Below are 27704 nucleotides of genomic sequence, written 5' to 3' on the forward strand. Positions count from 1 at the left end.
TCCCATCCAGCCTGATCCAGGAAGCTGGTCATGCCATGTGGGTCATTTCTTGGGTAATCATCGCGTTGCTGGTGCTTTAGGCTGAATTCGTTTTGTGCGAGGCTTGTTTGGCTCTTCGGGTGCGCTTGAGCGTCATGCCTCGCTTTATGCCTACCTCAGAAGCAGGTCTATAATGTACTGTTTAATGTACTGCTCTAGTTAAGCCATGAAGTGATATCAGTAATGTTGTCCTCCATGCGAGCGATAGTTTCTTACGCTTCCGTGCCCCTTTATCACTACTCCCTGCCGCATCTTCACTAGTGACCTCCATAGGGTCATAAACTGGCAGTATGTTATTTCGGACAGCAGTGGTGTCATCTCTGGCCCTATATGGCCTAGCCGTGGCCGAGACTGGCATTGATGGCTGGCTTCGCGACAAGAAGTTGCCATACAAAGCCGCCGACAACTTCAAGAATCCCAAGAGCATCATCACACAGAACGCAACCAAATCCAGCCCCGTCTACACTGCTGGCACAGAGTTACAGGACGCCTTGGCGGGTATCTTTGGAGAGCAGGTCCCACGTGGATTCAAGGGCTGCGACCACCAGAACTCCATAATTGTCGGCACTCTTGACGCCTATCATGATGCATGTGGCAAGGCACAGCTCCCCGCGGTTATCGAGGAAGATGGGTTTTGGCTGAGTATCAAAGGTGGTTCCGTCAAGATTGTCGGTCACAATGAGAGGGGCGCACTCTATGGTGCCTTTGAATATTCATCCATGCTTTCCCAAGGCAACTTCTCAGACATTTCCTACGTCTCGAATCCGACCAACGCTATCCGGTGGACCAATGAGTGGGATAACATGGATGGCACTATTGAAGGTGGCTACGGCGGCCAGTCCATCTTCTTCGCACAAAACAAGACCATGCCTGACAGGGCCCGCGTAAAGCAGTACGACCGGTTGCTGGCGTCCATCCGTATAAACGGTGCCATCTTGACCAACGTCAACGCTAACCCCATCACCCTGAAACCGGACAACGTACGTGGACTTGGCGAAATTGCGGCCATACTAAAGCCGTACGGCGTACAGATTGGCCTTGCACTCAACTTTGCATCCCCGCAGACTTTGGGTGGTCTATCGACGTTCGATCCGCTTGAGCCATCCGTTATCTCCTGGTGGGAAGACATCACAAACAAGATCTACGACGAGATTCCAAACTTTGCAGCCTACCTTGTCAAGGCCAACTCCGAAGGCCAACCAGGACCGCTTACCTATAATCGCACGCTGGCCCAAGGCGCTAATGTCTTTGGCGATGTCCTCAGACCACATGGAGGAATCGTCCTATTCCGCACCTTTGTGTACGAAATGCTTAATATCACTGATTGGAAGGCAGATCGCTCTGCAGAGGCATATGATGCGTTCCAGGGCCTCGACGGAAAGTTCCACGATAACATTATCCTTCAGATGAAGTACGGTCCGCTTGATTTCCAAGTTCGGGAACCCGCACATCCCTTGTTTGGGTACTTTAAGAATGCCAACGCTGGTATTGAGCTTCAAATTGCACAAGAGTACCTAGGACAGCAAGCCCATAACGTCTACTTGGCTCCTCTCTGGAAAGAGATATTAGATACGGATCTTCGTGTTGATGATAAGTCATCGTTTGTACGAGACATCATCTCAGGCAAACGATTCAAGCGCCGGATCGGTGCGTTCTCAGGTGTAGCCAATGTTGGGATGAGCCAGACGTGGACTGGCAGCCATCTCTCTATGTCGAACCTTTACGCCTTTGGCCGCTTGGCCTGGGACCCTACCGATGATCCCGAAGCAATTATCAAATCATGGAGTCCTCTGACGTTCGGTCTTCATCGCCAAGTGACAGATATCGTCACACGTATCACCATGGAATCGTGGCCGGCATATCTTAACTATAGCAGTAGAGACCTGGGACTGCCAGCCCTTACAGATGTTACGAATAACCACTTTGGGCCGAATGTTCGTGCTGGTGATGACAACCCCTATGGTATTTGGACTCGGTCTGATTCATTCTCTATCGGTATGGATCGCACTGTGTCGAGCGGTACAGGCTTCTCCGGTCAATATCCTCCTGCAGTTGCAGAGAAATTCGAGCACATAGAAACCACACCAACAAACATGATCTTGTGGTATCATCACGTCAACTACACACACAAGCTTCCAACTGGAAAGACGGTGATCCAACATCTCTACGATGCTCATTATGCTGGGGCCAAAACGGCGCATAACTTTCCGAAGTTATGGATGGGAGCTCAAAGATATGTTGATGAAGAACGCTTCAATTCTGTCCTTTTCCAGCTCACTTTCCAAGCCGGCCATTCTATTGTGTGGAGAGACTCCATAGTGGACTATTACCACAACCTTACAGGGATTACTGACGAAGCGGGACGTGCTGGTCACCACCCATGGCGCATAGAGGCCGAGCATATGTCTTACAGCGGATACAAGACCGCCGTGTTAGACCCTATTGAGTCTGCCTCTAATGCCACTGCTCTTGAAACAATAGGTAATAGTACAGTAGCCACGGCTAGTACAAAGCTCGACTTTAAGCCTGGGAGATATGACATCGCAGTTGTATATTTTGATCTTCTTGGCGGGACTTCGCAGTGGGAAGCGTACCTGAACGGCAAATTATTGGGGAAGTGGGTTGGTAATCTGGAATCAACTCTCAGTCGCGCAGCAACAACTGAACCAGATAGTGGTTCCAAAGCCCGTATCACGTTCCCAAACGTGAAGATTGCTAAAGGGGATATCTTCAAGGTCGTAGGAAAGGCAGACCGCGCGGAATTGGCACCCCTTGACTTTGTAGCATTCCTCCCCCAGGGAGTTATTGATTGATAGGACATTAGCTTTAAATCCTGGAAAAATGCAAGGGACTGAAATGGAATAAATCTCTTAGGGTAATTAATTAATACTTGAGATATTATTCAAGTATTTCTTAATACTATATTAATAGTAAAATGTTATTATCATTCTATTATATTTTTAAATATTCTTAGTAAATTGAAATAATAATTTGAATTCTTACTGGGTTAGTATACTAGGGTAACGTAGTCAATCTGACCATCTGCACGCCTAGAAGAGCAAGCTTGGAAAAGATCTTATTAACTTAGGAACCAACTTCTAGTAAGAAGTAAGTAATTAAAATATAAAAGTAAAAATATTGCTATTATAATTAAGGTTAAGGTTAATAACTAATTATATAAATTAATTAATACATAAAAAAGAACAGTAGTTATATAATGTATATAAGAGTTTTAAAATAAAATAAGTTATTAAAAAGGAAAATTATGATAATAATATATATATATATAATCCTTTTTTAAAAAGATTTATAAGTTAGCCTCGAAAGTTATATCCAAGTATCTTTAGAAGGATACCACTATGCCAAAACGGAAGGTACCTTCACACCAAGGAAGGTAGGTATCTCAGGTTTAACCTCTTTACAGTATCTCTAAAGTCTAAGATCATTTAAATATTCATTACCCCTTAGAAGGAAAGTAGATACTGTTTAGTAATTTCTATTGCTGATATTTATGTGGTTAGGTAGCGACAGCTAAAGGTGTTTAACTCTGGTCTCATCCCCACGATAACAGATAAGCACTGTGAAGCCCGGAAAAAGAAGAGAAATATAGGGGATGCTATTGATCGTTGGGATCTATTCCTGCTCCACCTCGGATCCTAATATAAGGCACATGAGTCTTGGGGAAATATGCCGTCACGGGAACCACTTTGCACTTGAAATACGTCCTCCACGAAAAGGACTTTTGAAGCCCACTCTTCCTGTACACCTTGGTCTCCTTCTTGGAGCATGGCATATCTATAGAGATTGTCGTCCACCGGTTATACGTCACCACCTTGGTCTCCATGGCAAATGACCCGTTGACTACCGAGAAGCCCCTGAGCTCGGCATCCATTATGACCATGCCGTTGCTGTATGCGAGAAGATGGCTTGAAAGGTATTTTCTGACTAGTTCATCTACAGCGTTTAGTTCGGCGATCAAAGCGGCATCTGCTTCGGGTGAGTCGGATGTGAGTTCCGTATCTGGCCAGATTATGTTGGACCAGCTGAGGGACCATGTATTTTCTTGGGCTTCTCCGGATGACTGCTTGTATTGTTTGATGATGTCTTGGAGTGGTGAAAGGTCGTTCTTGATCTGCTTGGCTAGCTCCGGTACGCGCTGCACGATGGGCATGAATAGGAAGATGTCGCTGATCTTTTTGAACTTGCTCTGCTTGATCATGGAGACTAGACCTGCCGCCTCCGGATACTTTTTGATGTCTTTTCTAAGTTGAATCGTTTCAGCCAGCCTTTTGCCGAGCTGATTAGAGGGAACGTCAAGGGGGCCTCGGACTGGCCAGAGCCTGTTGGCAGCTTCAATAACCTCATCAACTGCAAGCAGCTAGTCAGTACTTGTACAATCATCATGAAGTTATTGTAGACTCACCCCGGTCGAGGAATCTTGGGACTCCCTGTCCATCACACCGCTGCAGTTCCTCGCAAATCCTTTGCTTGCTTGAATCGAACTCAACTCGCATAATATCGTAGTTGGATGCCAGAGAGTTAGCCGCTTCATTAATATCCTTGACTCTTTCTTGGATACGAGTTAGGGCACCATCCCACTGAACAAGTACCGACTTGATTGGGGGCTCCATCAGTTGGAATGAGGGGGTTAGATAATTGTTGACAGCGGCGCCGATGGAGTTTGCGTTGCAGTTGCCGGCTTGGCAGGCAGCGACTACGCGGGCGAGAGATTGAAAGACTGAAAGATCGATCTGCGAAGTTGGTTTAAGCATCAATTCCAAGATGTGTACTCAGGGCGAATGAGAGACTTACATCCTTGGCTTGGGCGATGACCCAAGGAGCGATCGACTTGAGCACACTCGCAACATCAACTTTGTTGTTGAGAATTGGTAGACTAACTTTTCCAAAACACTTTGACAGATTAGACGAGAAATCGAGAGAGAAATAGGAATATAGTACCTTTTCAATACTAAGGGTGTCGTCCGCGACCTTTGTGGTAGCTGTTGTCATCTCACCCCGAATTGACATCGCCGTGAAGGAACCAGTCGTTGCGAAATTTTGCAAGCGAGTGAAGCAGCCGCAGATGGCCTCTGCTGACTTGATGAACTTGTCTCCCAGACCCTTGCCGAGCGCCCTACGAATCTCATCGCAGAGATCGACCTCCTTGGTGAGAATGGTTATACTGGAAGGGACTTGTCTCGATTTCTTCTCCCAGCCTGAGCCAGTGTCAGTCAAATTCTTTGTTATCTTGAGGATAAGCCTTACCGGGGATGCAAGTCCATCCTTTACAGGTCCTGAGGGGCTTTTTTAGGGTTGGGCAATTCCATGCCGCCCATTGGCGGCTTTTGCATTTGTTCCACTACCTGGTATTAGCACAAAGCTGTCTAATGCGTGCTTATTGAACCCGGCCTACCGTGGGGACCTTGATTGTCTTCATATTGACCTTGACACCACTCGGCACGATGACTTTGATCTTGCATGTTGACACTTCTTTGACACCGGCGCAGATGACGGGTAGAGTGTTAAGCGCAGCGTTTTGGGCGACTATCACTTGTGCCAGCAGCACAATGGGTAACAGAAATGGTAGTGAGAGTCGCATCCTGATAGATGAGTTGAGGAGCTTTGAGGCTTCGGCAACAAACAGGCCGGTGACTACTTTAAATGTTCCACCAGACTCGACGGAGACCAGGGGTTACTGACCAGTTCAGCTGAATCCCTGTGGCTGAGATGGCGCTTTTAGGACGGTACCGCGCCATTCGAAGGGTTAATAGCAAGATGCAGCCCTATGAGAGACATCAGCCCGCAAGGAGACAATTCAAGCGAATCACTAGAAGGTAGAATCGATAGTGCAGCGCCAAGGAATCTAGATTCAGTCCAGGTATGGCTGTTCGAAGGGTTCATCAGCCACAGCTCTCCATAGCCCCGAGACAAAAGGCCATAAAAGCCGGAAACGGCTTTGGTCTAGGCTTACTAGCTGCGTTCATAAGCAATAGGGTTCGGGTTTTATTATCTGGCTGAAGGCGTCTACCGGCATGATGCTAGGCTGTAAGCATGGCGTTGTGCCTTGCAGGAAACTAATTATGCTGGCATGGAAAAGTAAAAATAAAATATTAATAGTAGATTCCTTTTACTATGGCCTAGCACATATTAGACGTAACTCACCTCCCTCCTCTGCCGACGAGGACAGAAATACGACTGTCTTGGACTCAACACTGATTCCTGTCGCACCGTCTTTGACTGCTTCCTTTACCACAGTTTTATCCAGTCCCTCCACCAAGGCAAGCCACTGCGCAGGCCACTCTGTAAGCAGTGGCAGTCTTGGCCAGATAATCAAACACATCGCCACGATTGCTGTCATGATTGCCAGCCCCTGCAGAGCTATTCCCAGCCGCGTCATCCCCGTCCGCGAGGCTCTTATCATACCCTCGGCGACCGCAAATGAATCCTGGGCGATGTTGTTGCACCGCGGATTCCTCTCCCCCGGTGGTGCAAAGCCCTTGTGGACAGATGAGTGATCACTCATAATTGGGATTATGGGCAGTGCAAATGTCCAGAAAGAGTCGTCGATGGTAGTCTTTCCGGCGCAGGCTGCCTGGATAAAGGCCTTCGCATTGAAGGACCACAAGGTTTGGTTCCAGGCGGCGACGTCGAAAGGAAAAGCCTGGCATTTGATATCGGTTGGGTCCTCGATCTCGAAATGACCAAAAACAGCCGAGTTTTCCCAGTTGATATACCCGTAGCAATATCGCATGTTAACCGTAACTCTATAGTCGTAGATGCCCTGTGGCTGAGAAGGAAGTGAGTGCCCTGCGACCCAAGCCTGCAGGGATCCGTTGGCTAGAGAAGTGATGTCCATGATGCCTCCATTAAAAGTATAACTGGTTGAGTTCCAGGGTGTGAAGTCGATCCGTACCCCGTCGTTGTATGGTCTTGACTTGACGAGGGGCCACTTGGTACCGTAGAAATTGTCCAACGAGCGTAGGACGTAGAACGAGCTCCGAAGGTACAGCAAGGGATTACATGATTCCACAGTCCCGTTAAGAATATTTGTAAGCCGTGTGGCGTTCACTTTAGGCCCTACGATGAGGTCGGTCGGACGCTCGAAGGTCTTGCCCGGGTCACTCACGACGACCACGGAGCCATTGCTCACGGTTAGGAAGTCAATGAGGTTTGCGGAGAGGATGCTAGTCGGGACCCCATTCCCCAGAGCATAGTTGTACTCTCGGGGAATGTCAGACTCGCCGATTTCTGTGTAGCTGGGGTCGGTATCGGGATAACCGTCAGAGCCATAGTTGTAGTAGATCTGACCGTTTGGGATCGCGAGCATGCCCTGTGCATCGACGCTCACGAAGGAGAACTTGTAGAGGACGCTTACGAGCGCTGCGAGCATGAAGACGAGGCACCGCACTATGATAACCTTCTTCGATCCCTGAAGTTGAGCAGAGAGCGGGGCCGTGGAGAGAGAGTTAAGCAGGCGGTCGAACCGCATCCCTGTGGTTTCGACTGCTCGTGTAAAACACTTGGATAGAGTCATTGACGTGGCATGGGGCAGTAGAATGGTACTGAGAAGTGAGAATTGGATGCCGGTGATGGCGAGCCAGCTCTGCACAGATAACCGGGAACCGACACACAAAGGCGCGTAGGCGCTGAGCCCATGAGCCAGGGAGCACTGCCCATTTATTATCATAAGAATCCCAGTAGCTAGTAAAAGGAAGCCGCTGACAGTACTGGCCCAATCGAGCGTGGCCAACCACGACGGGCGCTGTCTAAGCTGTATGTTGGCGGGCTGCATCTTCGGGCGTATGCAAGAAAAGTATGGAGAACGTTTTATTTCTTTTATTCCTTTTATAATGGCATGTGTCGCCTCTTAGCTAAAGTTATGCCATCGCGCTATTCCTGATTTATAAGAGGCTTGGAAGCCTTGGCGTATTTGGTAGCCGTGCTTAGATTATAGATTGAAGCCGACTGCGCTAATAATAGGCTGACTACCCTTTGGAATTGCTTGTGATAGGTGAACCACTACTCCTGGCTGGACTACGTACATATCCTGCTAACTAAAACAGCAATGAGATAAAGAGTTATTGAACAGACTTATCCCTTTACAGAGGGAGCTATGGCGCTATTAGTACTTAACCAACTTTGTGGCTTCAACTAACGGATAAATCGGATTATTCTTCCCCTCCTTCTGAATCTGTCTACTCCGGCGTAACTGCCTTGTCCTTAATAAGTTAGTTTAGTTTCACCATCTCAGTCCCGCGCGATGCCATTGGTAAGACGCCCCGTGACTTCATGCGCCCTTGTTAAATGCATAGCCACATCAGCCTTCCTCAACTTATGGCAATAACGGCCTGTATACGCCTCCTCTAGCATGAAATACGGCGCCATTTACTGCGTCCATATTGCAATACAAATTGAGTTTGATACATATAGAACTTTGCATGAATGCCGACGAGTTTGCTTTTGGTTTTGACAGATAGCTGCTGTGTTTTCTCGGTTTGCCTTAATATTGCGTTGCTCGAGGAATAGGTATCTCTCCTGATCTACATATACCAGGGACAAATAACGATTTTCATCTGAGGGATGATGAGATGTATTTCAAATATTCATTCTGCCGAAATACAGACCCGATACTGTGGTCAGACTTACGCTGACTATTGGACCGCTCGCCTATCATGTAGAGCCAGCTGGCTTCTCAGTTATTGGTTCACGAGATTTGTTGTGTAGGTAACATCCTCATCTCATAATTCATTATACGCAAATATTCTACCTGAGACAGACATCGAGGAAGGCTTTTTCCTACGGTCGAATATCCAATAAACCGTGCTAAAAGGCACCGAAGCGATGTCAATGGCCGCAATACCAGCCAGAGAATTATCTCTGTCCGATTTTAGACCAGATCCTCCAAAAGTTCTAGGTGGGAAGGCTAGTTTGAGTAGTGTTAAAACTGTACTACTTAGAGGGGCGAACCGCTTTTGAGTGTACTTGATTGCCTTGATTTGCTTTTCACTGAACCCTTTCCAGTCGATGGCCTTCAGCCTCTTTACGGGTGGCCCCGCGCTGTCAGAAGTAGATTTCCCCTTCCGAGCTGATATCGCCATAGAGGACATTGACTGCATGGCAGAAAACAAAGTTACGGCCCCGTTGGGGATAAATCTTGAGCTTTTAACTGACCCACCCTCTCATGGAGCTCAGCCTTCATGATGTTGGGCTCATTCAACGACCCAACACCCTCAATCTCTGACGGCCGCCGAACTGTGATGAGCTTAAACAAGAAGATGCCAGAAATGGCAGGAACTAAGAAAAAAGGGCCAAGAACCGTGAATTCAAAGCCTCAAATGGGATTCCTGTCAAGAGTTGATGATAGTACAGAGATGTTATCGGGCCTGTTAATACCGTCCACCAACTCCAAGAGATCGCTGTAGGAACCCAAGAAACTTATGGTAATTCTGTAGACCGCAGCATAAATTTCTTCTAAAAAGGCCTAGGCTTAACTATAATAGAACTTGGTCAATTGTCAAATTATTCGGTTCGAAGAGTGCGTCCAGAGTTTTCGTCAATGTTGCTGTAAGGAAGGTTCTCAAGTAGCAGAAAGACGTTTGGAAGCTTCATCAAGAGTCGGTCGACTGCGGAGGGTCAGGGTTACTTGGTTAATATGGATTTTGATAGTTGGTGCGTGGAAGAAGCAATCCTCGAAGCAGGTACCTGATCCACGGGTTTACTTGTTCCGAGTTAGGGATCACACTAACTCTCTATCCTTGATTTGTGGTTACGATGAACACTGGAACGTTTAATAGGTGATGCACACAAATAGCTACGTGACAGAAGATCATAGATTATGAATTCAAGTCCGCCATTACCTAACTATGTGCTAAGAATGATACATCACTAGATCGTAATGTCCTGAGAGCCAACTTCGAGAGTCAATCTAGTCATCACTAATTGAACTATTCCCGAGGACCGTAGTTAAAATCATCGACAATGTTGTCCCAGAAACCCTGTCTGTGCATTAGATTGGAATGAAATAGGATAGCCCAAAGGTCAATAGTTCACTCACCCAGCTAATGGAATTCAAGTCAAGCCAATCCGCACTCAGATCCCATTCTTGAGACGAAGCATGGCCTTCTTCATTGGCCATCATAAATATTTGTGTCCTGACGGTGTGAGATACGTCCTTTCTGGAGTGAAAATATAGCCTTACTGTATAGCCTGAATCGCCGGGTATGCTCTTTCACAAACAGGACTAGATCTTTGCAGCGACTCAATACGCTGAACAGCAGCACTGAAGATGGCTCTATGAGAAGCTGTGTCATCCCCTTGTCCAGGCTTGTCCATCATGCAAGCCGCGAGCGCAACTACTCCTTGTAGTGCATTGAAACTTGTCATACCGTTCACCAGCCATCGCCAAGGCCGCAACGTCGGAAGCTCACACAACTTTTCGTAGATATCTAGTAAGGCTAAACTCGACGCGGCATATCTTTTCCTACTGGATACAAGATATTGTGGAGATTGGGAATGATAAAAAGGCCGGTGGATCAGAAGATAGAGCTGATGAGCGTAGGTCTCGAGTATACACCAATATGCATAACCTGCTGTATCAAGGAGGCTGGGAGATCCAGAAGGAAGAAATACGGAAGCCCACTGCTGTTGTTCGGTTGCGATTAAGGCGCCGTAGTGGTTCATGGCACTTTCGTCGAAAATAGAAGACCCAGAAAGAATGCTGCAGATTCGAGTTGATAGCTCAAAAAGGCGAAGTTTGAATTTCATGAGAGACATACCAGTTGGGTAACTTGAAGGTTCTTGAACAGTATCCGAATGTATGTCGGAATCGTTGACCTCTGCGGGCATAGGAGAAGGAAAGCTAAGGAGGAATGAGGGATCGACATCGCGGAAAAGGATTCCTTGGTATGTGTAGAGCAATCGAACCCCGGCCCAACATCGCCAACACCTCTGCTGTTCGATAAAGTTCCGGTCCGGACGGTCGGCATTACAACGCAATGCAATGCCTATGTTTAGGGCGACACCAAGAAAAGCCCAGGCGCGGTCAACTCCTTCGCTGTGACATATTCCATATGACATAATCAACAAAGCCTCGAGCGTATTGAGGTTATATCGGACCATGAAGCTGGCCTGTGAAAGGCAAGCAAGGGCAGCGCTACGGAGGTGGCGAGAAACAAACAACGGGTCGCAAGCGTCAGCACCAGGCCCTGACGACTGGTAGTCCCGTAGGACCGGGTCGCCATCTCCTAGTGTCTGCACAGCTAAAGAGCATATGACGAAGAGTAACGCTAGCCAAGATAACGAAGTGTGTGCTGAGTCCCGGGTGAACTCCGTATATTGCTGTTGAAAGGTAGGGCCATGGAGGACGTGGAATAATGGGGCTTGGTATGTAAAGTATCTCGAGATGAGAAACTCGCGAGTGGTTTTGGATGGCAACGTGGCTAGAAGCTCACTTGTGGGCACTTTTGACCCAAAGATGAAGGAGACAAAGGGATCAGCTCTCACTCCAGGAGTGCAGTTATCTCGGCCAATAGCGGGTCGTTCAAGGACCGCGTCCCAAGAAGCAATAGAGGATAAAGGTTCACCGTGGGGTGAGGGTATACCACTCAAGGGGCCGTGAAAAGTCGACGGGATGGAAGAAGGGCCATGATGTGCTGTATTTGCTGCTGCTGTTGCAACAGCAGGGGCAGTAACAGCTGGTTCTGGTGGTAGACAAGCAGAAGAATCACGGACGGGAGATGCAGATACATTTTCCGGGATGACGATGTTGTTTGCAGTTATGTCGCGGGATCGCCGAAAGGTGCACGTAGATTCGCATTCTCGCCGTTTGCATGCAGAGCAGGGCTGCTGTCGATCGCACCGGAGTTTGCTAATCCTGCAGGGTTCGCAGCTTAGCCGCTTGCGTGGTCGCTTGTGAGGTATTCCTCTGCGCGTAGAGGATTCCCGAGCATCATCTCGGGCTTGGTCTGACATGCTTGTGATGAGTCTCGAATATTGAAGTAATCGGAGAATGAACGGGGAACTCAGCTCTGCCGGGGTTGGCGTTACTCGATGTACGGTAGTTTGGAGAACTAGGACTAGCAAAGTTTATCGGCGATCAACGGACATGTGGCGGAGATATCGGACATTTTGATCTCTTGTGGCGTACGATTGGATTGAGCCGGCTGGTGGTGGGGACGGGGCTGGGGGCCACGATTGGGCGCCCTCCAACAACTTTCTTCCAATAACACGAAAGTACAGTAGAGCATTTTACACACGGTTTCGTAGTTTTGTGTTTGCAATTTGACAAGACAATACATCGAGAAAGAACGAAAACAGATATATTATCCTCAAAAACGCCCCTAGTACGACCATGATCGTCTCTAAACAAAAGATGTTGACACAAATTGACGATGCAATGGTTTACTGAGACTATCAGACTAAAATTACAACCTTTAAGCAGCCACGTAACAAAGACTTGATCTAGCTAGACTGGCTAAGCTCATGTACTTGAGTACTGCTCCGAGTCAGATATTTCGGAAAAGTTGTCAACCACTCACAACACGAAAACCCATCTCCATCCCCGAGATGCGAACCAATGTCGTGACTTGGTTGCCCATTTGGCTCGTAGAGGACCGGCTCGTGAACTCCTTCCCTGTCCAAGATTCGGCCCCATTAATAACGGAAATTGGAAACCGTATGTGCCCTCCCGGTTCCCTTACCCGAACCTGTTACCATACCGAAGCTTTTGTTTTCAAGTTCATGTACTCAATGGCAGTTCCGTAATTAAAAGGTGATAGGTTTGACCTTGCGAATCTATGATTGCCAATGCAAATCCCATACAATTGTTTTCATGTTTATCCAAGCTGTTCAGAGATAAGCCAATACTATCCGAAGAGTACTAGGTATTGGACCCAGTCGGCAATACGGATGGCATACACGATACCAACCCACCGCCACCACCATCCGACGTAGTTTAGTAAAACTCTGCTGGCCCAGTCTTTGTACCGAAATAGCCTGGCCATACAGCCCACTTTCCAAAATGCCTCAGTGGGTTTGGCCTCATCTAGACGCCAGGGAATGAAGGTTATCAGATGATGGGTTAGTCCCTTGGCCGTTAATTCTTACCTTATCAGATCCACGATGATTATCTTATCATATCATTTTGTCTTCTCCTCGCTTCTAATTGGGCCCCAGCTGACTAGAGTGATCAGATAATCTGCACAGATTTGATGGCGTGTCGATAACATCTTCTCTGCTTTATCTATAAAATCTCTGACATAGCCCTCGTATCAGAGATCTGGATATTCTCCAACTTCCAATTTTTCATTTATCCTTTCTCCCGAGTTCAACCCTATCATAACCACACAAAATGACTGACAAGAGTGATATTCAGGGTCCGCAGATTCAGGACAATCATCTCAACAGGATTATCGTCGTTGCCGCGCAAGAGGCAGTTCACGAGCCTAAAGGCGACTCTATACTTCCAGCCCATGGGAGTGAAGGCAACAATGTGTCGGAGACTGACGATGAAAAAGAAACCCCGGGAGCCTTGCAGCAAGTAATGACCCCAAGCGAGCAAATCTTGACACACATTCTGTGAGACATCGTCACCCAGATTATATTCAGGATTTACTTGAGCTAATCTAGTTAATAGTATCTGGCTATTTGTATTTGCGCTCGGCTTCTCAAACAGCATCTTCAGAGTTCTCACCCCCTACGTCGTCAGCGATTTCAAAAGACACTCTCTTACAGCAACAACCGATGTTGTTGCTAACATCTCCAGTGGTATCTTCAGACTTCCATACGCCAAGCTACTCGATGTCTGGGGGCGGCCCAAGAGTCTCACCCTCATGGTCCTTGTTACCGTTCTTGGTGCCTTGATGAAAGCTGGTTGCAATAATGTCGAAACATATTGTGCCGCTCAGGTCTTTTACTACGTCGGCTACTATGGCATCCAGTTTAGCCTTGTAATCTTCATTTCAGACTCAGCACCTATCCGGAACCGAGCCCTTCTGTTTGGTATCGTCTGGTCTCCATCGCTCATCTCCACCTGGGCTTACGGCCCTACTGCTGATCGCATCTTGACAAATCTCGGATATAGATGGGGCTTTGGTATATGGTGCATCGTCCTACCCGTTTTCTCTGTCCCTGTCCTTACCCTGATGTTCCGTTTCGACAGAAGAGCGAGGCAGGCTGGCTTGATCAAGCGGCCAGAACACGGCAAAACAGTCAGTCAACGCATAGTCTTCTTTCTCAAGGAGTTTGATGTCGTCGGGCTTCTCATTCTTGCGGCTGGTTTGAGTCTGCTCCTCTTGTCTGTGAGTATCTACTCATACCAAGACAAGGGCTGGGGCTCACCCCTAATTATTTGCTTCTTGGTGTTTGGGCCGCTCCTGATCATATGTTTCATCCTTTATGAGATATATCTTGCACCAGTGACCTTCCTATCATCACGCTTAATGAAGGATCGAACTGTTGTTTGGACTAACATCATGGCTGCGACGCTCTATACGTCTGAGTTTATCTGCTCCGCCTATGTGTATTCGATGCTTATTGTGGTTTTTAACCAATCCATAACAGCCGCCACTTATATCAACAGCATCTACTATATCGGGTCGTCATTCTGGACGATAGTCCTCGGCTTCGTGGTACGCTACTATGGGCGAATGAAAATTATCACACTTGCTACTGGTATCCCATTCTTCATTCTCGGCCAGGGTATGATGATTGCCTTCAAACCCGGCTTCACCCCCATCGTTTTGATGGTAGTTTGCAAGATTCTTATCGCTTTTGGTGGTGGCACTATATATCCAATCGAGCAGATGACACTGATGGCCGTTTCCCAGGAACACACGCCAGCCCTTCTGGCCGTTGAGTCAGTTATTGTTGATGTTGGAAAGGGCGCAGGGTCAGCTGTCGCTACTGCCATCTGGACTGGCATGTTCAGGAAGAAACTGGCTGAGTATCTGCCTACTAGTGAGCTTCCAAAGCTTGATGATATCTATGGCAGCCTTGATATCCAGTCATCTTATCCACTTGGGAGTGCTGCCAGAGCCGCAATCAATCATGCCTACCTGGATACTCAACGCATCATCTTTATTACTTCGACCTCGCTACTTGCCCTGACTTGGGCCTCTGTTCTCTTCTGGAAGGATTACGATGTCAAGAAAATGAGCAACCTTCGAAAGGGTTTGCCAGTCTAAAATGATCACCCGATATATCAGACAAGAGAAGCTAGGTTGAAGACTAAGTGTAGACTGAAGGGACGCGATATTAGCTTTGTTCTTGATAAATTGGTACATGCCTCTTACTTGAGCCATGAATTGAGTAGTGGCAGGCAAGTTACTAGCGCTCTTGACGTTCAAAACCTCTTTTCAAGGTGGATCAGAATTGTACACATATCTTGGTGTATCTTTAGTCGATGGTTGCGGACATTTTCACCTTCTGGGGAAGCTGATGCTACGCAGTTCTTCCCCGCAATAATGCTACCGTAGCGCCTTACCACTCGTTTCAAGGTCCACATAGGCTTCGATACATGCTGTATCTCCAGTCAAGACTGCAACTTTATCCTTCAATTTGATAGTCGATATATCGGGACTATCTTAAATTCACACCCAAAACTTCCAGGGATATGTTACACTGTAAAGTAATCTTCTATCTTGACATTGAACTAAGCCCCAAACTAGTAAAATACCCAGGGGTTGCGCCAACCACATTCAATTACTTTTACTGCAATCGCACAAATGAGTCCAGCAGCGTAGCAGCATGTGGTAAAGCTGATCAGGCCCCAATACTCTCCGTTACAACGGGATAAAATCTCTCCCGCAATTGGTATGCCTGTGAGAGTTCTGTTTAAGTTAGTAATGGCCTTGTGTCAAGGGTTTTTCGAACGAGGTGAAGGGGGCGACCTACCCCAGGCTAACGACCGTGTAAGCTGTCGCGTAATACCGCCCATAGTGCTCTGTCTCGCATAATTGTCCTATACACACAGGGGTGAGGCTGATACCGCTGCCACTGAAGAATCCAAAAGCACAGCTGTAAATCACCAGCCTTGGTACATTTCCTCCTGCTGGTAGCCAGAGACAGACATTACAAAGGAGACAGAGGGCAACGGTGATAATCAAAACGTTGAATCGTCCCATCACATCTGCAAAGTATCCGGGAAGTACGCGCCCAAAGAACGACCCTGCATTCATAATGGCAAGAAGCTGGTACGACAACTTGGACGGAACCCCATGAGCTAAGGCGTACGATGAGATATACGAAATTGGAATGAAAATTCCCCATTCCACAAAGAAGACCGCCAAGGTAGTAAGAAGGAATGGGGTATTCGTAAAAATCCGAAGATCGGGTACGATGTTTTCCTTAGAAAACGGCTTTGTAGGTAAACGAGACGTGATGGTGATGCATGCAATACCTAGGCAGATCAGCCAGATAAGAGCAAGGACCCGAGTCGCCCAAGCGAACCCAATCCTAGCAATAAGGCTCTCCAGTACAAGGGGAATTATAATCCCTCCTATCGCACCACCTCCTGCTGCGATCCCTGTTGCGATGCCGCGCTTCTCAAAGAAGAAATGACTGATGGCTGCTATGGCTGGTGTGAAGACAAGCGATGTTCCCAAACCTCCACAGAAGCCGAAGGACAGCATAAAGTGCCAGTATTCGTTGCAAAAGCCGAGAGTGACCATTGTGGCCATGATAAGAGTTGATCCAGCAAGTACTAATATACGAGGTCCTCGCGCGTCGAAGATAGGCCCGATGATGATGCCGCAAAAAAACGTGAGAAATGTGTATATGCTAAAAATCCAGCCGATCTTTCCAGAATCATATCGTTGTAGTTGATGTGTTTCCAGATAAGCTTGAAACGAGCCCAAGGAGTTCACCAGACCTAGACTGGCAAGTAGGCCCAGGAAGCTGCCAAAGACACAAAGCCAGCCTGCCAGGCCACCTTCAAGATAAATATTTCCCCTTGTGTCGTTGAGTGAAGCTCTTGGAGGAGCAGTCTCGTCGTGAGGGCTTTGGTTTTTTTGTTTGGGTGCAGTATTGCTTTGGCCCAACTGAGAGGATCTTGTAGGTATCTCCATGTCCTTGACCGCCATAACTTAAGTTGCTGATTCTTTTATAGCGAGTACTGCCACAAGATTGTGCAGTGTGATACGTCAGACATGACAATAGTTGTTATTGACAGACTGGCATACCATTTATCAAGGAGCTTGAGTCTTGCTTTCTTAGATATTACGTGATCCTGATGGCGATGCGGATCAATCCGATGATACTGAACATCTGAGGATACTTCGCATCGGAGAAGTTGTCGGAGATATTCGGGGTCATTCCACTGTTTCCAGCCACATCGGACATAATCGGATATTCTAATGTGCCTCAATCTGGGGTTCTCCAACTAACCCGATTAACCCAATTTCGTGATTCGTTACGGCTCAGAAACGCACGAAATACGATCATCTTAGAAACCACATATTAAAACGCATCCTAAGCCAACACACAGCCTGTACCCTTGCACCCTGTACCAGCCCCATACTTGATATTGTACCCTACTGTAAAATATCACCATGTCTCAAAGCGATTGTATCTCGCCTCGGGGCGTCGGGTTCTTGCCCGACGCTCCCAAATTCTTCGACGTGCTCAACGATTTGTGGGATTCAGAGACAAACCCGGAGGGCATCGTCAATCTTGGCCTCGCTGAGAATGTAGGGATCCGTTATATTAAACGTATGCTTGGGCTAATAAATACAGGCGCTGATGCAAACGGAAATGACCTCTTTCATTAACTCCCGTGTATGAACTTCCCAAGATTTCACGTATGATGTATACTGATCATGTCAGCTTCGCGCTGAACCTCATGCATTGACTTATGGGGATGGATTTACTGGTTCGAAGCTACTTAAAGAGGCCTTTTGCCAGTTGTTAAACGATTACTTCAACCCTCGCATCCCCGTCCTGCCGTCGCACTTGACTATCACGCCTGGAGTGGGTAATGCAATTGAATGCTGTGCGTGGTCGCTCTTCAACTCGCAGGACCAAGTACTCATCGGACGACCTTATTGGACTGCATTCAATTACATCTTTGGCATCAGAGCTGGGTAGGTTTATCCCTCCATTATTCCAGAACCAGCCATTAACCTCAAACAGGGTCCAGGTCCGTGAGGTTTCATTCAGCGGCACTGACCCTTTCTGTCTGGAAGCTATTGATGAATATGAGAAGGAATACATACAGGCACAGAAAGAGGGAAAATGTGTTCAAGCTATACTTTTATGCTCCCCGCACAACCCACTAGGTCTGTATTGACAGAAGTTTAAATTGTATACAAACGACAGAAGTTGACAAATCAACAAGGTCGCTGTTACAGCAAACGAGTCTTGATAGCCTATATGCGGCTATGTGGTAAATTGGGACTTCATCTTATTGTCGACGAGATCTATGCACTATCGGTTTTTGAGAACCCCGAAATGGATGATCCTGTTCCATTTACTTCCATATTGTCTTTGAGTGCTGAAGGACTTATGGATCCTCGAAAAGTCCACGTCCAATGGGGATTCAGCAAAGTATGAAATTCAACGCTCTCTTATATACCTTTTTGAGTTGACACCACGCCAGGATTTCGGTGCCACTGGTATACGCATCGGTTGCCTCATAAGTCAATCTAATCCATTATTTCTAAAGTCTCTCGAGAGCTTCTCGTAAGTCTTCAAGTATTGCGTGTTTGTCTATAGTTATTGATTAAATCTCAGACTCTTCAACTTTCCATCGAGCCTTGCTGATAATGTAGCGGCGTCCCTCCTGTTAGACAAGGAATTCACTAAAAGCTATATCCTTTTGTATCGATCGCGGCTTTTGCAGAGTTACAAGCATGTCACTCAGTTCCTGCAAGAGCATGGGATACCATATCGCAAGTCAAACGCCTCTTTGTTTTTGATGGTGAGCTTGACAGCGGCAAACCATCATTACGCCACGAGTGATGATGATATTCTAGCTCTTTTGAGAAAAGAAAAGCTATATATCACATCGGCAAGTGGCTACAGGAATGAAGAGCCCGGGTGGTTTCGTCTAGTGATTGCGCACCCACAATATGTGTTGGATGAAGGGTTGAAAAGGATGCTCAGAGCTTTGTCTTAAGCCCTATATTAGACTTCAGATGAGTCTGAGAGAGAAGGACAAGTTTGTAGACGGCATCACTGAATGGTATAAGAGTTACAGATATGGTTGCAATTTAGCAATTTTTGAGCACTGTGGTTAAGTTTGTATATACTATCTGGGACTCGATCTCGAAGCCCTGTATCACGAGAAGCAGGCTAGAAACAATCCAATACTTAAGTTAAACTTGCAATGGATGTGTCAAACCTGCTTAGAATAATATTTATCGTTTCTTGTCCCAGCCACTGTTTTCAGCGGTTTAGGAAATACCCTGGTCACTGAAACACTTGAACACTTTGGGGTCCCAAGGCGGCATGTCATGAAATCATTGATGGAGATTCGCTGATGGATATGAAAAATCTCGGAAGAACTATGTTGGGCAGATGGATTAACTAAGGCCTAACCGAGAACGATGCAGAATCTCTGCTAAAGCAATGTGTCTTTTCCCGTTCAAAGTTGTCTGAAAAGTCTGATGCCCCGCTATTTACAGCTTCTGGCTACAATTGACGACGTTAGATGTATCGGCGACGAGAGGACTAATCATCCTCACCATTCCTCTCAGCGTTCCGCAGCTTTGCCACCTGCGGCCAGGTTTAATGGGCCCCGGCTGGGACTGGCTCCAGGCGCTTGAATTATGACCCCGCTTCCACACATACTGCTCGGAAAGACTCGAATAGATGCACTAGATACTGTCATTCTACCTCCCGCCTATCTTATAATAACGGAAAATGATCAGAAATTGCAGACTAGAGACACTAGGAAGAAGAGAAGGCTGCAGGGCGATAGCCGTAGCTAAGTTACTTGCGGCGCAGGAGTCGCCGCAGCCACCATAGCCGCGAAAAATGACGACTTGATGACTTTAGTATTCCCCGCTTTCCAGCCCTTACAATTTATATCCTCTCAGAGCTGCTATATTTCTGTTATAAATATATTATATACAATTATAATAATCTCTGCTAACCTAAGCCTACCTTCTTATTAATGTAATAATACATTACTAATAAGGAGGTTATAAGTAACAATACTATTATAAAAGTAGTATTAGATTAATAATTTATCAAGGATCTTAGTCTAGCGGCTTAAGGAAGGATTTACCTGTATTTAACTTATAGCTTATGTTAGTTAAAAGTTTTCATTATAAAAGACTTTTTACTTAGCACAGATTATCAGATTTGGGCAGTTTTAGCTATTTTACTCTAATAAAAGCAATAAATACATATAACTAGCTCTGTTGCCACTTATTAATAATTATCTGCCACTCACCCTGCTTAATAGCCTGTTCTTTAATCGTCTCCTCCCACCTCTTAAGACAAGAAACCCATGCGTTAACAAACCGAGCTTTTTGACAGTCTTCAGCGTTCAAACAGTCATCTCTTGCCCTTGCATCAAGTGACACTACTTGATCCCTCATCTTGATTGACAATGCTTTGAGGTGTCGCTCTGTACTGCCTCTATTCAGCAACGCTGAATGTGCTGTGATCAACTCGACATATTGCACTTGTATGGCAGTTTGAACCTCGTCCAGCTCTTCATGCCACTTGTACATTTCATGAGTGGGGCGCATTTCGGAAACCTGTTCATCTTGGCTGATTCTTCTGTAGAGATTATTGCGCGCGCTTTGGTCGTCCATGTGCTCAAGTGAACTTGCCACAGCTTGCTGCACCAAGAACCGCTCCACCGTTGCCGCTGCCTCGTACCCGACGTTACCACCGTCCATGTACTCGCTTCCCACCGAGAGAGGAACCGCGTTTTCCATGGTTGCCTGGGTCACGTTCGCAGCAGTATTGCCAGGGTCGAGCGCAGCAGAAAGTGAATCAACCTGAGCTTCGGCGCCGTGGAAGAAGCCATCGGCGAAATTGCTGGGATCCGCCGTAGCTGAGTCTGCTATTTCCCCGAGACTTTCTGGCGGATCGAAGACTACCCCTTGTGCTGATGCTCCCTCGACTCCCATGGCTGCGATGTCGCTGAGCAGTACTGAAGTCCCAAAGCCAATACCAGCCGTTAACACATTGATAACGATAGGTATCACGCGATCTCGTAGATTGCACTCATACGGCGTGATTTGATATTTCTTGATGATGCCATTGATCACGTTGAGCTTTGAGCACGCTACCCAAAGTTGTCTGAAGCCGACAATGGATGTGATGGTCGACAAACCCATGGTCGGAAGCCAGAGGATGGCGCCCATGCCAATCTTAGTAGAGTAGCCGTATATTTGGCGGTTCTTGAGGACCTCCCGCTCTCGAATCTCGTTCATTCCCTGCGTTGCAACCAATCCCTCGAGCTTCGTCTCATATCCGAGGCGGTTGAAGTAAAGTGATTCTTTAATTTTCATTTCTTCTGTCTGCTTCTTCTGTCTGTCACTTTCCTGTTGATTGCTGCCAAGAATCACATTTAAATATCCTGGACCCCTGTTTTCAGCTTTCAGCCTTGCGGGGGCCACAAGGGTCCACTTGTTGTTGAAATCAGGCCATGGCGTTGTGGCCGAGGCTAGACCGATCTCAAGCGGCGCCGCATATATTCCTCGAAATTCCACCATAAGAGACCCATGCGTCAATCCTTTGGCTCCATAGGCTGCAGACCCAAGTCTTAGCCAATTCACTGGCCGTCTCCCGCCGGGGAACGGAGCCGGTGAAGGACCATTGAAAGTCTATTTGGTCACAAGGTTGACCCTTTTATACAAAGTCCAGAGAAAAAGCACACCTCCCACGTCATGGCAGCATGTTGCCGAATTCAGACCCATGATAACACTACTGCAGCAAGGGTTTAATATGGTATGCTGAACAATCTGGCCTGTGCACAGGGCGAAGCTTTTCCGTTTATGAAAGATAGCCCATCTCACCAGCAAGCTTTCAGCCCCATTGTCCTTTTTCCGTCTCACTAATGATTCTTTTAGGAACTGGAGTACATTTCAACTCCGTCTTATCACGGAGAATCCCTGATGTTTTCATTTCACCCAATATTACATCTCTGAGGTTTGCTGAATAGCATCTGCGGGGTAGTACTTGTCTGAGAAGAAGAAGGATAAAGTCCATGACAGACCAAAGGCCAGTCCCAAACAGCAGTCCAGTCGACAGAGCCATCGATGAGATATAGGGAACTTCTCCAGCAAGGTGTAAAGCTTATGTTATCCTCTCCATCAAGCTCTTTACGGAACTCGAGGTATGCGTTCGTTGACAGGGCTTTGGTAACGAGTGAGATAGTAGAGACGGCTTTCTAGACAAAGAATGTCCGGATAACCTTAGTTGGAGTACGGGCGATGATATGGGAGTAGTTAATATACTGTTAGCTCGTTCGCACCGTCACCGTATCTGCCTTGAAATCCTCAGGAGCCAGTTGGTCAACTACATCTTTGTAGTTTAGCTGGGGAGCATCCTTCTACACATTGCAAATAGATTTCTCCTAAAGCCGAGCTTCGTCAGTTGAGTTCCGAATCGTGACTTGCAGTGTAGTCTGCAGATCGAAAGCAACCTGAGTGAGCTCCCTGGTGTTGTATAAAAACCACTATACCAAAAGTCTCAAAACGTAAGAAGCCCTACATTATGGCTTAAGGCAACAGTGCTGTTGTTCTGTGCAACCCCTGACCTTCCCAGCTATTATGTTACCAGGATATACTTGACAGATGAGTCTTGAGGCGATATCAATGTAGTACTGGGCTTCGTTGCTATCGGTGGGGGCATCGTTAATGGAAACCGGACGAATGTTGCCTTGCACCTCTTCTGGGTTGTCGTTGTTCGGCTATTGTCTGAATCGCTGCAAAGTGGGAATGGTACATCTTTCAAAAAATGCAATTGTAGTGCCCATTGCTTTTGACTGATCCTAAGACAAGGGTAGCATAGTCTTGGGGCTAGTGTCTGCAGGGAATAGTTCAGTAATTCTCTTGGCCAGGTTGGCCGATGGCTTAAGATCTTATCCATTCACGCCTCTCATACAAGCCTTGTAAGCATTAACCATTTTTGCAAAGTTCTGCTTGTGGGTGTCAACTTGATTCATAGTCAGGTTAACTTTAATCCAGCCAAACCCTTTGTGTAATGGATAAGGGCTTTCGAAAATTAGCCTCGCCTTGTACACAATATCTTAATATAAGAGTATGAAACTCATGTTGCGATAGACGTGAATGGAGTCTTTGGCGAAGGTGATGATCTGCAGATAATGCCCACTCCGAGGAGGGCTGCTTCAGCGCCAGACATTGCAAGCCCGATTTTCCACATGAAAGTGATGTTTCGGAGACAATGAAGGCCAGGAACAGATGGAGAAGTTCAGCTGAGCAGCGATGCGGGGCTGCATGAAAATAAGGCTGCAGAACCAGGCTTAGCAAGGCAGGAAGCTCCTTAGTCAACATATTGGGCATGCTGACGCCTGACATGCTGTCTATTTGTTAAAGATGATAAGTGGGAATCTACCTTATGTGAAGCATTTTAAATATATGGCGAATTAAAACAATTACAATTGCCATCGCCTCAATGAATGAACGGGGTGTACTCCCACCAAGGTTCTGAGAGTGGTATTAAGCTCTCAGCCGGCCAGTCTTCCGTGAAATATACCTATCGATTACGATGCAAGTTGCTTATATATATGTCTACCCCCGCGTGTTAGGCTTTCATTTGCTCAGCGATAAACTTTTTTTTAAAAAAAAGAAACAGAAGAAGAAGTTACTTGTGGGGTTAACACAGTAGTCTCTTATATCGCAGCCGATGCTTATAGATAGGAGAGCCAATTAGGAACTGCAAATGGTTAGAAAAGTTCTTTACCGCTAGGACAGGTGAGGCAGAAATTCAAGTAATATGTATATTTCGGACAAAGAGATCAGTTCAATCTCCTGACAAAAGCTGGCAATAAGCTGGTTTGCAAGGAGTCCGTTGCTTGCAGACATGATATCATGTAGTATTCTACAAACTCATATAATTTAGACCCAGTCACCAAGCAGTCCTCCGAATCTCCACAACACTCCTAAGCCTTTACATAGGCGTGTAATCAACCACATCAGTCATGTTGATGTTAGGAGGGTTACCCTCGCTGTCTGCACGAAGACCGTAGAAAAGTCTGGTCGAGATGATATCCGACTTCTGAAGCTCTGGGGCAGTAGGTTTGTAGTTCATCACAGAATCCTGGTTTAGGACACCGATAAGCTTTGCTCGCTGTCCTTCCGGCAGATTCTTGTCCTCATCAAGAGCAAACTCGTGGCGAAGGCCGAGGACATGTCCAAGCTCATGCATAAAGACCTTCCACATACTGTTCTTCCACGCGTTGGTTGCGAACGCGTCCGCATAAACGAACATTATGTTGAGGTCTTTCTGATTGGGGAAGAAAGCTGAGGCTAAGACGCCTGGGTTGCGAGGGCCATGGGCAAGAATGAACGTCGCGTCCTTGGGATCTTCAACCCACTCGAACGTGACACCGACATCAGCCTTGTTCCACTCGTCTGCGGCAAGCTTGAGATGCTTCGCAGCATGTTCGGCATCCTTTGAGGATTCAAAGCCGGCCTTCCAAGCAGCATACTTGATGACTGAGCCAGGCACCCAACGAGGAATTTCTTTCTCGAGGCCGACGAAGAGCTGAGAGACGTCGCCCCTGTTGAGGTTGGTAGGGATAGGCTGCTGAGTGACGCAGACAGGAGCGAAAGCAGCATGGACTTTCTCAGCGGTCGGCTTCTCAACCTTGCTGGTTGGGGAAATGGTTGCAAGAGCATCTCCCCCTACGACCTCGGCGACTGCATCAAGAACAGTTTCCTTGGTGTTGGGAGTTTCAATGGAAGCCATAATGATGGGAGATCGGGGATGGGTGCCACACCAGTTGGGAGGAAGAGAATCCAGCTTAGGGATGTTTAATAGAATGGAAAGATAGATTGAGAGCGATGACAGCGGTGCAAAGTCATAGACGGGGGATGCAATAGTGCTTTAAATAATAAGATCGTCGTTACCTCTTTTCTCCGACGACTCCAAGGCGCTTGGTTAATTATCATGGGGTTAGGGTGTAATACAGCTGGTAGCTTGTCATGGGCTTTATTCTCATAGCTTTAGATGCCTTTGCTTGAACTTGGTCACAAAACAAGCGAGGATAACTGGAAGTCTCGGCGCCCTTTTCGCCTCAGCTGCTTCAAGTTACCAGTTTGGCAAGGTGCAGTTATACGTGGCTAGCTGTAAAGTGAAACATGTACACTCTTCTTTCTTCTTGTTCACAGCTCTCGACTGGCCGCCATGTTCCAGATCCACCTGGCTTCAATGAACTTGTTCGATAGTTATATGTATGTCTTATTTTATAGCGCTACGGAAGGTTAGCTTCCTGTGGGGTAATGCGGAGCAACTACGCCGCCGCCAATAGGAACTGTGTGATGGCCTTGGCAACTCTGGTCTGGGCTGTTCGATATCTTCTCAGCCAGCCGTGTTCTGCACAGAGCCCAATTTTTAGACAATGATTTCGTAATAGTTAAGGCTAATTCGATGGCCTCTTCTATGAGCCATTCGACATATCATATATGTGTGAAGCGAAGGTTGAAAATATTGCTCACGCGCAGTACAACGGTCATGCATTCCGGAGATCGGCCTATCGGAATCCCCGCATTAATGTAGTGGCGAAATTGTATTGGCATTGTACATATAATTGCAGAGAAAACTGCATCTAGACCGCTGAGATCAGACGGAAAGGGAAGAGATTCCAGTGCATGGCTAGCTGACTTCAATACTTGGACTGAATGCGGACGGGAATTGAGCATCGTGGAGGGCTGAAAAGTCGGTCAACTCCAGGGCCAGTGATCATATCCTCGCTTGCATCTGATATTAACCAATGGTATTAGTATCTGAAACGCTGGTATGCCTAATGTTCTTTACCATTTGTTTTTATGCTTAGTTAGTGGCATGACCCGCCGGCGCTTGGGAGTCTATCGCCTATGCCGAAGAGTAATGGTGATACATGTAGCAATCACATTGCATATGGAACATTCTACCATACCAAATTGCCGTTGCAACCTCTGGGGGTCAATTCTGTGGCCAGACTAGCCGACTGAAAAGAGTCCCCCGGTTCATTCTGTCATTTCGGAATGCCAGCTTTGTTGCCCCTCTGGTATCATCATTATATAATATCCTGTCTTGTCTCCCTCCCCCCAATATCCAGAACAACAAAAACAAAATCTACCAAGCGTAATCACTTTATCATCTAGTCATGGGCAAGGCATCTATTCCCTACCTCTTTGAGGACTCCATCTCCTACAAACCTACCCGGGAATGGGCCGACCTGCTCAGACTCAATAAGCAGAAGTATGCTAACTGCAACGTTGTCTCCTTCACCCGTGTAAAGGACTTGAACTCGGACTGGAAACATGAGTATCTGCAGTTTATTGTTGAAGACTCTGTTACCAAAGATCGTGCGAGGGTCTACGCAGAACGTGGCAATGAGACCCAACTTGACTGGGTCACTATTGGCCCTGCAGACACAAAGCTGTCCGGTAACCGAGACAAGTCGGATATGCCTTTACCTTTGACCTCCTTGCGCTTTGGGGGAAAGTCCGACGAGGTAGAGAAACGACCAACTGTGCTTGATATTGCCGAAATCTTAGCTGCAACAACTCTTGTTGGAGGTGCTTACGAGTTCTATGGCCATAGTTGCTTCTGGTATGCATTCACAGCTTATGATGCTATCAAACGTCAGTTTGGTAAGTGGGCTACCGAGAAGAAATGGAGATGGGGCGATATCGGTGGTGCTGGAAACGCTGGGATCAAGGATGCCATCGGCCTGGGATGGTCGACACTGTTCAAATTTTACTACGTGGTAAGTAGTTCTTATGATGTTCTGGTTTGCTTTGAACTGACATTGGGAAGGGCCACGCCAAGAAGTTCAAGGAGGAGAGGGAGACTGGCTTAAACTGGTACGGAGATCGTCGCCCTATTGTCGACAACCTGGATGTTGTGGATCAAGTCAAGTCCTTCTTCGAGAGCTCTGAGAACCAGCAAGCCTTCATACAGGCAATGAAGGACGAGAACTTTGACTTCAGTGAACTCGATGTAGGTGCTTCCTATTCGTCAATTCGATGCAACCGTACTAACCGTGCCTTCACAGATAAATGATCGTGTTCGGTCAAGCCGAGCGCTCGCCGAGAAGAGCATCGATGATGAGAAGAACTGGACCCAGGAAGTAAGTCTGCACATGTTCAATTTTATGCCCTGCTGCTAACCAGTGAAAATAGTTCAACAAACTCCAATCTACTTTGGTGGAGCGTACCTCAGAGGACACCGAAGGTCAAAAGTATGCTGACCTTTATAAGACCTTTGAGGTTCCCGTTGAGATGAATGAGGTGATGGCAGAAGGTGCTGGGGACTTTGAGACGAAGAAGGCGCTGGAAATCGTCGTGGGACGAATCCTCACTGAGGCACAGAAGAATTGATATGGCTATCTGAAAGCGCCGTCATGAGCACTCTGAAATTAGATACTCAAGCTCAGGGGGATAATAACTCCTGGCTTAAATCTAATGTTTTAGAAGTATATATGGTTCCAGTCACAAAGCTAAAGGTGATTTAGAGCCCGTGGTACTTTGCCACTAAAC

The 27704-nt window shown here is 46.9% G+C and overlaps 10 protein-coding genes across 10 annotated transcripts; 4 read left to right on the forward strand and 6 right to left on the reverse strand.

Moving 5' to 3' along the window:
- Positions 1-329: 329 nt before the first annotated feature.
- FOBCDRAFT_133797 (alpha-glucuronidase precursor) lies at positions 330-2852 on the forward strand (the record flags this gene model as incomplete). The annotated part of the gene is made up of 1 exon (XM_031183190.2): positions 330-2852. One exon carries the CDS (start codon positions 330-332, stop codon positions 2850-2852), a length of 2523 nt encoding a protein of 840 aa, XP_031038832.2.
- An 803-nt stretch (positions 2853-3655) lies between these two features.
- On the reverse strand, positions 3656-5638 carry FOBCDRAFT_135078 (uncharacterized protein; the record flags this gene model as incomplete). Its single annotated transcript, XM_059607930.1, has 6 exons — positions 3656-4407; positions 4463-4790; positions 4852-4950; positions 4999-5299; positions 5329-5402; positions 5453-5638. 6 exons carry the CDS (start codon positions 5636-5638, stop codon positions 3656-3658), a joined length of 1740 nt encoding a protein of 579 aa, XP_059464833.1.
- A 479-nt stretch (positions 5639-6117) lies between these two features.
- Positions 6118-7831, reverse strand: FOBCDRAFT_201133 (uncharacterized protein; the record flags this gene model as incomplete). The annotated part of the gene is made up of 2 exons (XM_054704467.2): positions 6118-6122; positions 6202-7831. The coding sequence occupies 2 exons, from the start codon at positions 7829-7831 to the stop codon at positions 6118-6120; spliced, it is 1635 nt and encodes a 544-aa protein (XP_054560442.2).
- A 2053-nt stretch (positions 7832-9884) lies between these two features.
- On the reverse strand, positions 9885-12105 carry FOBCDRAFT_222387 (uncharacterized protein). Its single transcript, XM_031183194.3, has 3 exons — positions 10238-12105; positions 10094-10190; positions 9885-10034 (listed from the first exon to the last, which is right to left on the reverse strand). The coding sequence occupies exons 1-3, from the start codon at positions 12007-12009 to the stop codon at positions 9984-9986; spliced, it is 1920 nt and encodes a 639-aa protein (XP_031038836.2). The 5' UTR covers positions 12010-12105; the 3' UTR covers positions 9885-9983.
- A 1282-nt stretch (positions 12106-13387) lies between these two features.
- Positions 13388-15221, forward strand: FOBCDRAFT_273583 (siderophore iron transporter-like protein mirB; the record flags this gene model as incomplete). Its single annotated transcript, XM_031183196.2, has 2 exons — positions 13388-13614; positions 13673-15221. 2 exons carry the CDS (start codon positions 13388-13390, stop codon positions 15219-15221), a joined length of 1776 nt encoding a protein of 591 aa, XP_031038838.2.
- Positions 15222-15700: 479 nt separating this feature from the next.
- Positions 15701-17102, reverse strand: FOBCDRAFT_135284 (major facilitator superfamily domain-containing protein; the record flags this gene model as incomplete). The annotated part of the gene is made up of 2 exons (XM_031183197.3): positions 15701-15866; positions 15931-17102. The coding sequence occupies 2 exons, from the start codon at positions 17100-17102 to the stop codon at positions 15701-15703; spliced, it is 1338 nt and encodes a 445-aa protein (XP_031038839.3).
- Positions 17103-17585: 483 nt separating this feature from the next.
- On the forward strand, positions 17586-19152 carry FOBCDRAFT_250133 (aspartate aminotransferase; the record flags this gene model as incomplete). Its single annotated transcript, XM_031183198.3, has 7 exons — positions 17586-17723; positions 17770-17811; positions 17860-18116; positions 18166-18311; positions 18371-18579; positions 18632-18714; positions 18766-19152. The coding sequence occupies 7 exons, from the start codon at positions 17586-17588 to the stop codon at positions 19148-19150; spliced, it is 1260 nt and encodes a 419-aa protein (XP_031038840.2).
- Positions 19153-20390: 1238 nt separating this feature from the next.
- On the reverse strand, positions 20391-21503 carry FOBCDRAFT_182057 (uncharacterized protein; the record flags this gene model as incomplete). Its single annotated transcript, XM_054704468.2, has 1 exon — positions 20391-21503. The coding sequence occupies one exon, from the start codon at positions 21501-21503 to the stop codon at positions 20391-20393; it is 1113 nt and encodes a 370-aa protein (XP_054560443.2).
- A 2439-nt stretch (positions 21504-23942) lies between these two features.
- FOBCDRAFT_222389 (uncharacterized protein) lies at positions 23943-25129 on the reverse strand. Its single transcript, XM_031183200.3, has one exon. It carries the CDS (start codon positions 24925-24927, stop codon positions 24127-24129), a length of 801 nt encoding a protein of 266 aa, XP_031038842.2. The 5' UTR covers positions 24928-25129; the 3' UTR covers positions 23943-24126.
- Positions 25130-26288: 1159 nt separating this feature from the next.
- FOBCDRAFT_222390 (uncharacterized protein) lies at positions 26289-27704 on the forward strand. The gene is made up of 4 exons (XM_031183201.3): positions 26289-26932; positions 26983-27165; positions 27221-27295; positions 27348-27704. The coding sequence occupies exons 1-4, from the start codon at positions 26327-26329 to the stop codon at positions 27543-27545; spliced, it is 1062 nt and encodes a 353-aa protein (XP_031038843.2). The 5' UTR covers positions 26289-26326; the 3' UTR covers positions 27546-27704.

Source organism: Fusarium oxysporum, chromosome V (assembly GCF_013085055.1).
Source record: "Fusarium oxysporum Fo47 chromosome V, complete sequence".
NCBI lineage: Eukaryota > Fungi > Ascomycota > Sordariomycetes > Hypocreales > Nectriaceae > Fusarium > Fusarium oxysporum.

What these genes read in the sequence shown, in the direction of transcription:
- FOBCDRAFT_222389 (XM_031183200.3), bottom strand. Translation starts at nt 24,927, where the DNA reads ATGGCTTCCATTGAAACTCCCAACACCAAGGAAACTGTTCTTGATGCA.
- FOBCDRAFT_222390 (XM_031183201.3), top strand. Translation starts at nt 26,327, where the DNA reads ATGGGCAAGGCATCTATTCCCTACCTCTTTGAGGACTCCATCTCCTAC. An exon ending in TTGACTTCAGTGAACTCGAT is followed by an intron (nt 27,166 to 27,220) that starts GTAGGTGCTTCC and finishes GTGCCTTCACAG; the next exon opens with ATAAATGATCGTGTTCGGTC. An exon ending in AGAAGAACTGGACCCAGGAA is followed by an intron (nt 27,296 to 27,347) that starts GTAAGTCTGCAC and finishes CAGTGAAAATAG; the next exon opens with TTCAACAAACTCCAATCTAC.
- FOBCDRAFT_222387 (XM_031183194.3), bottom strand. Translation starts at nt 12,009, where the DNA reads ATGTCAGACCAAGCCCGAGATGATGCTCGGGAATCCTCTACGCGCAGA. An exon ending in CCGGCGATTCAGGCTATACA is followed by an intron (nt 10,191 to 10,237) that starts GTAAGGCTATAT and finishes TCACACCGTCAG; the next exon opens with GACACAAATATTTATGATGG. An exon ending in ACTTGAATTCCATTAGCTGG is followed by an intron (nt 10,035 to 10,093) that starts GTGAGTGAACTA and finishes ATGCACAGACAG; the next exon opens with GGTTTCTGGGACAACATTGT.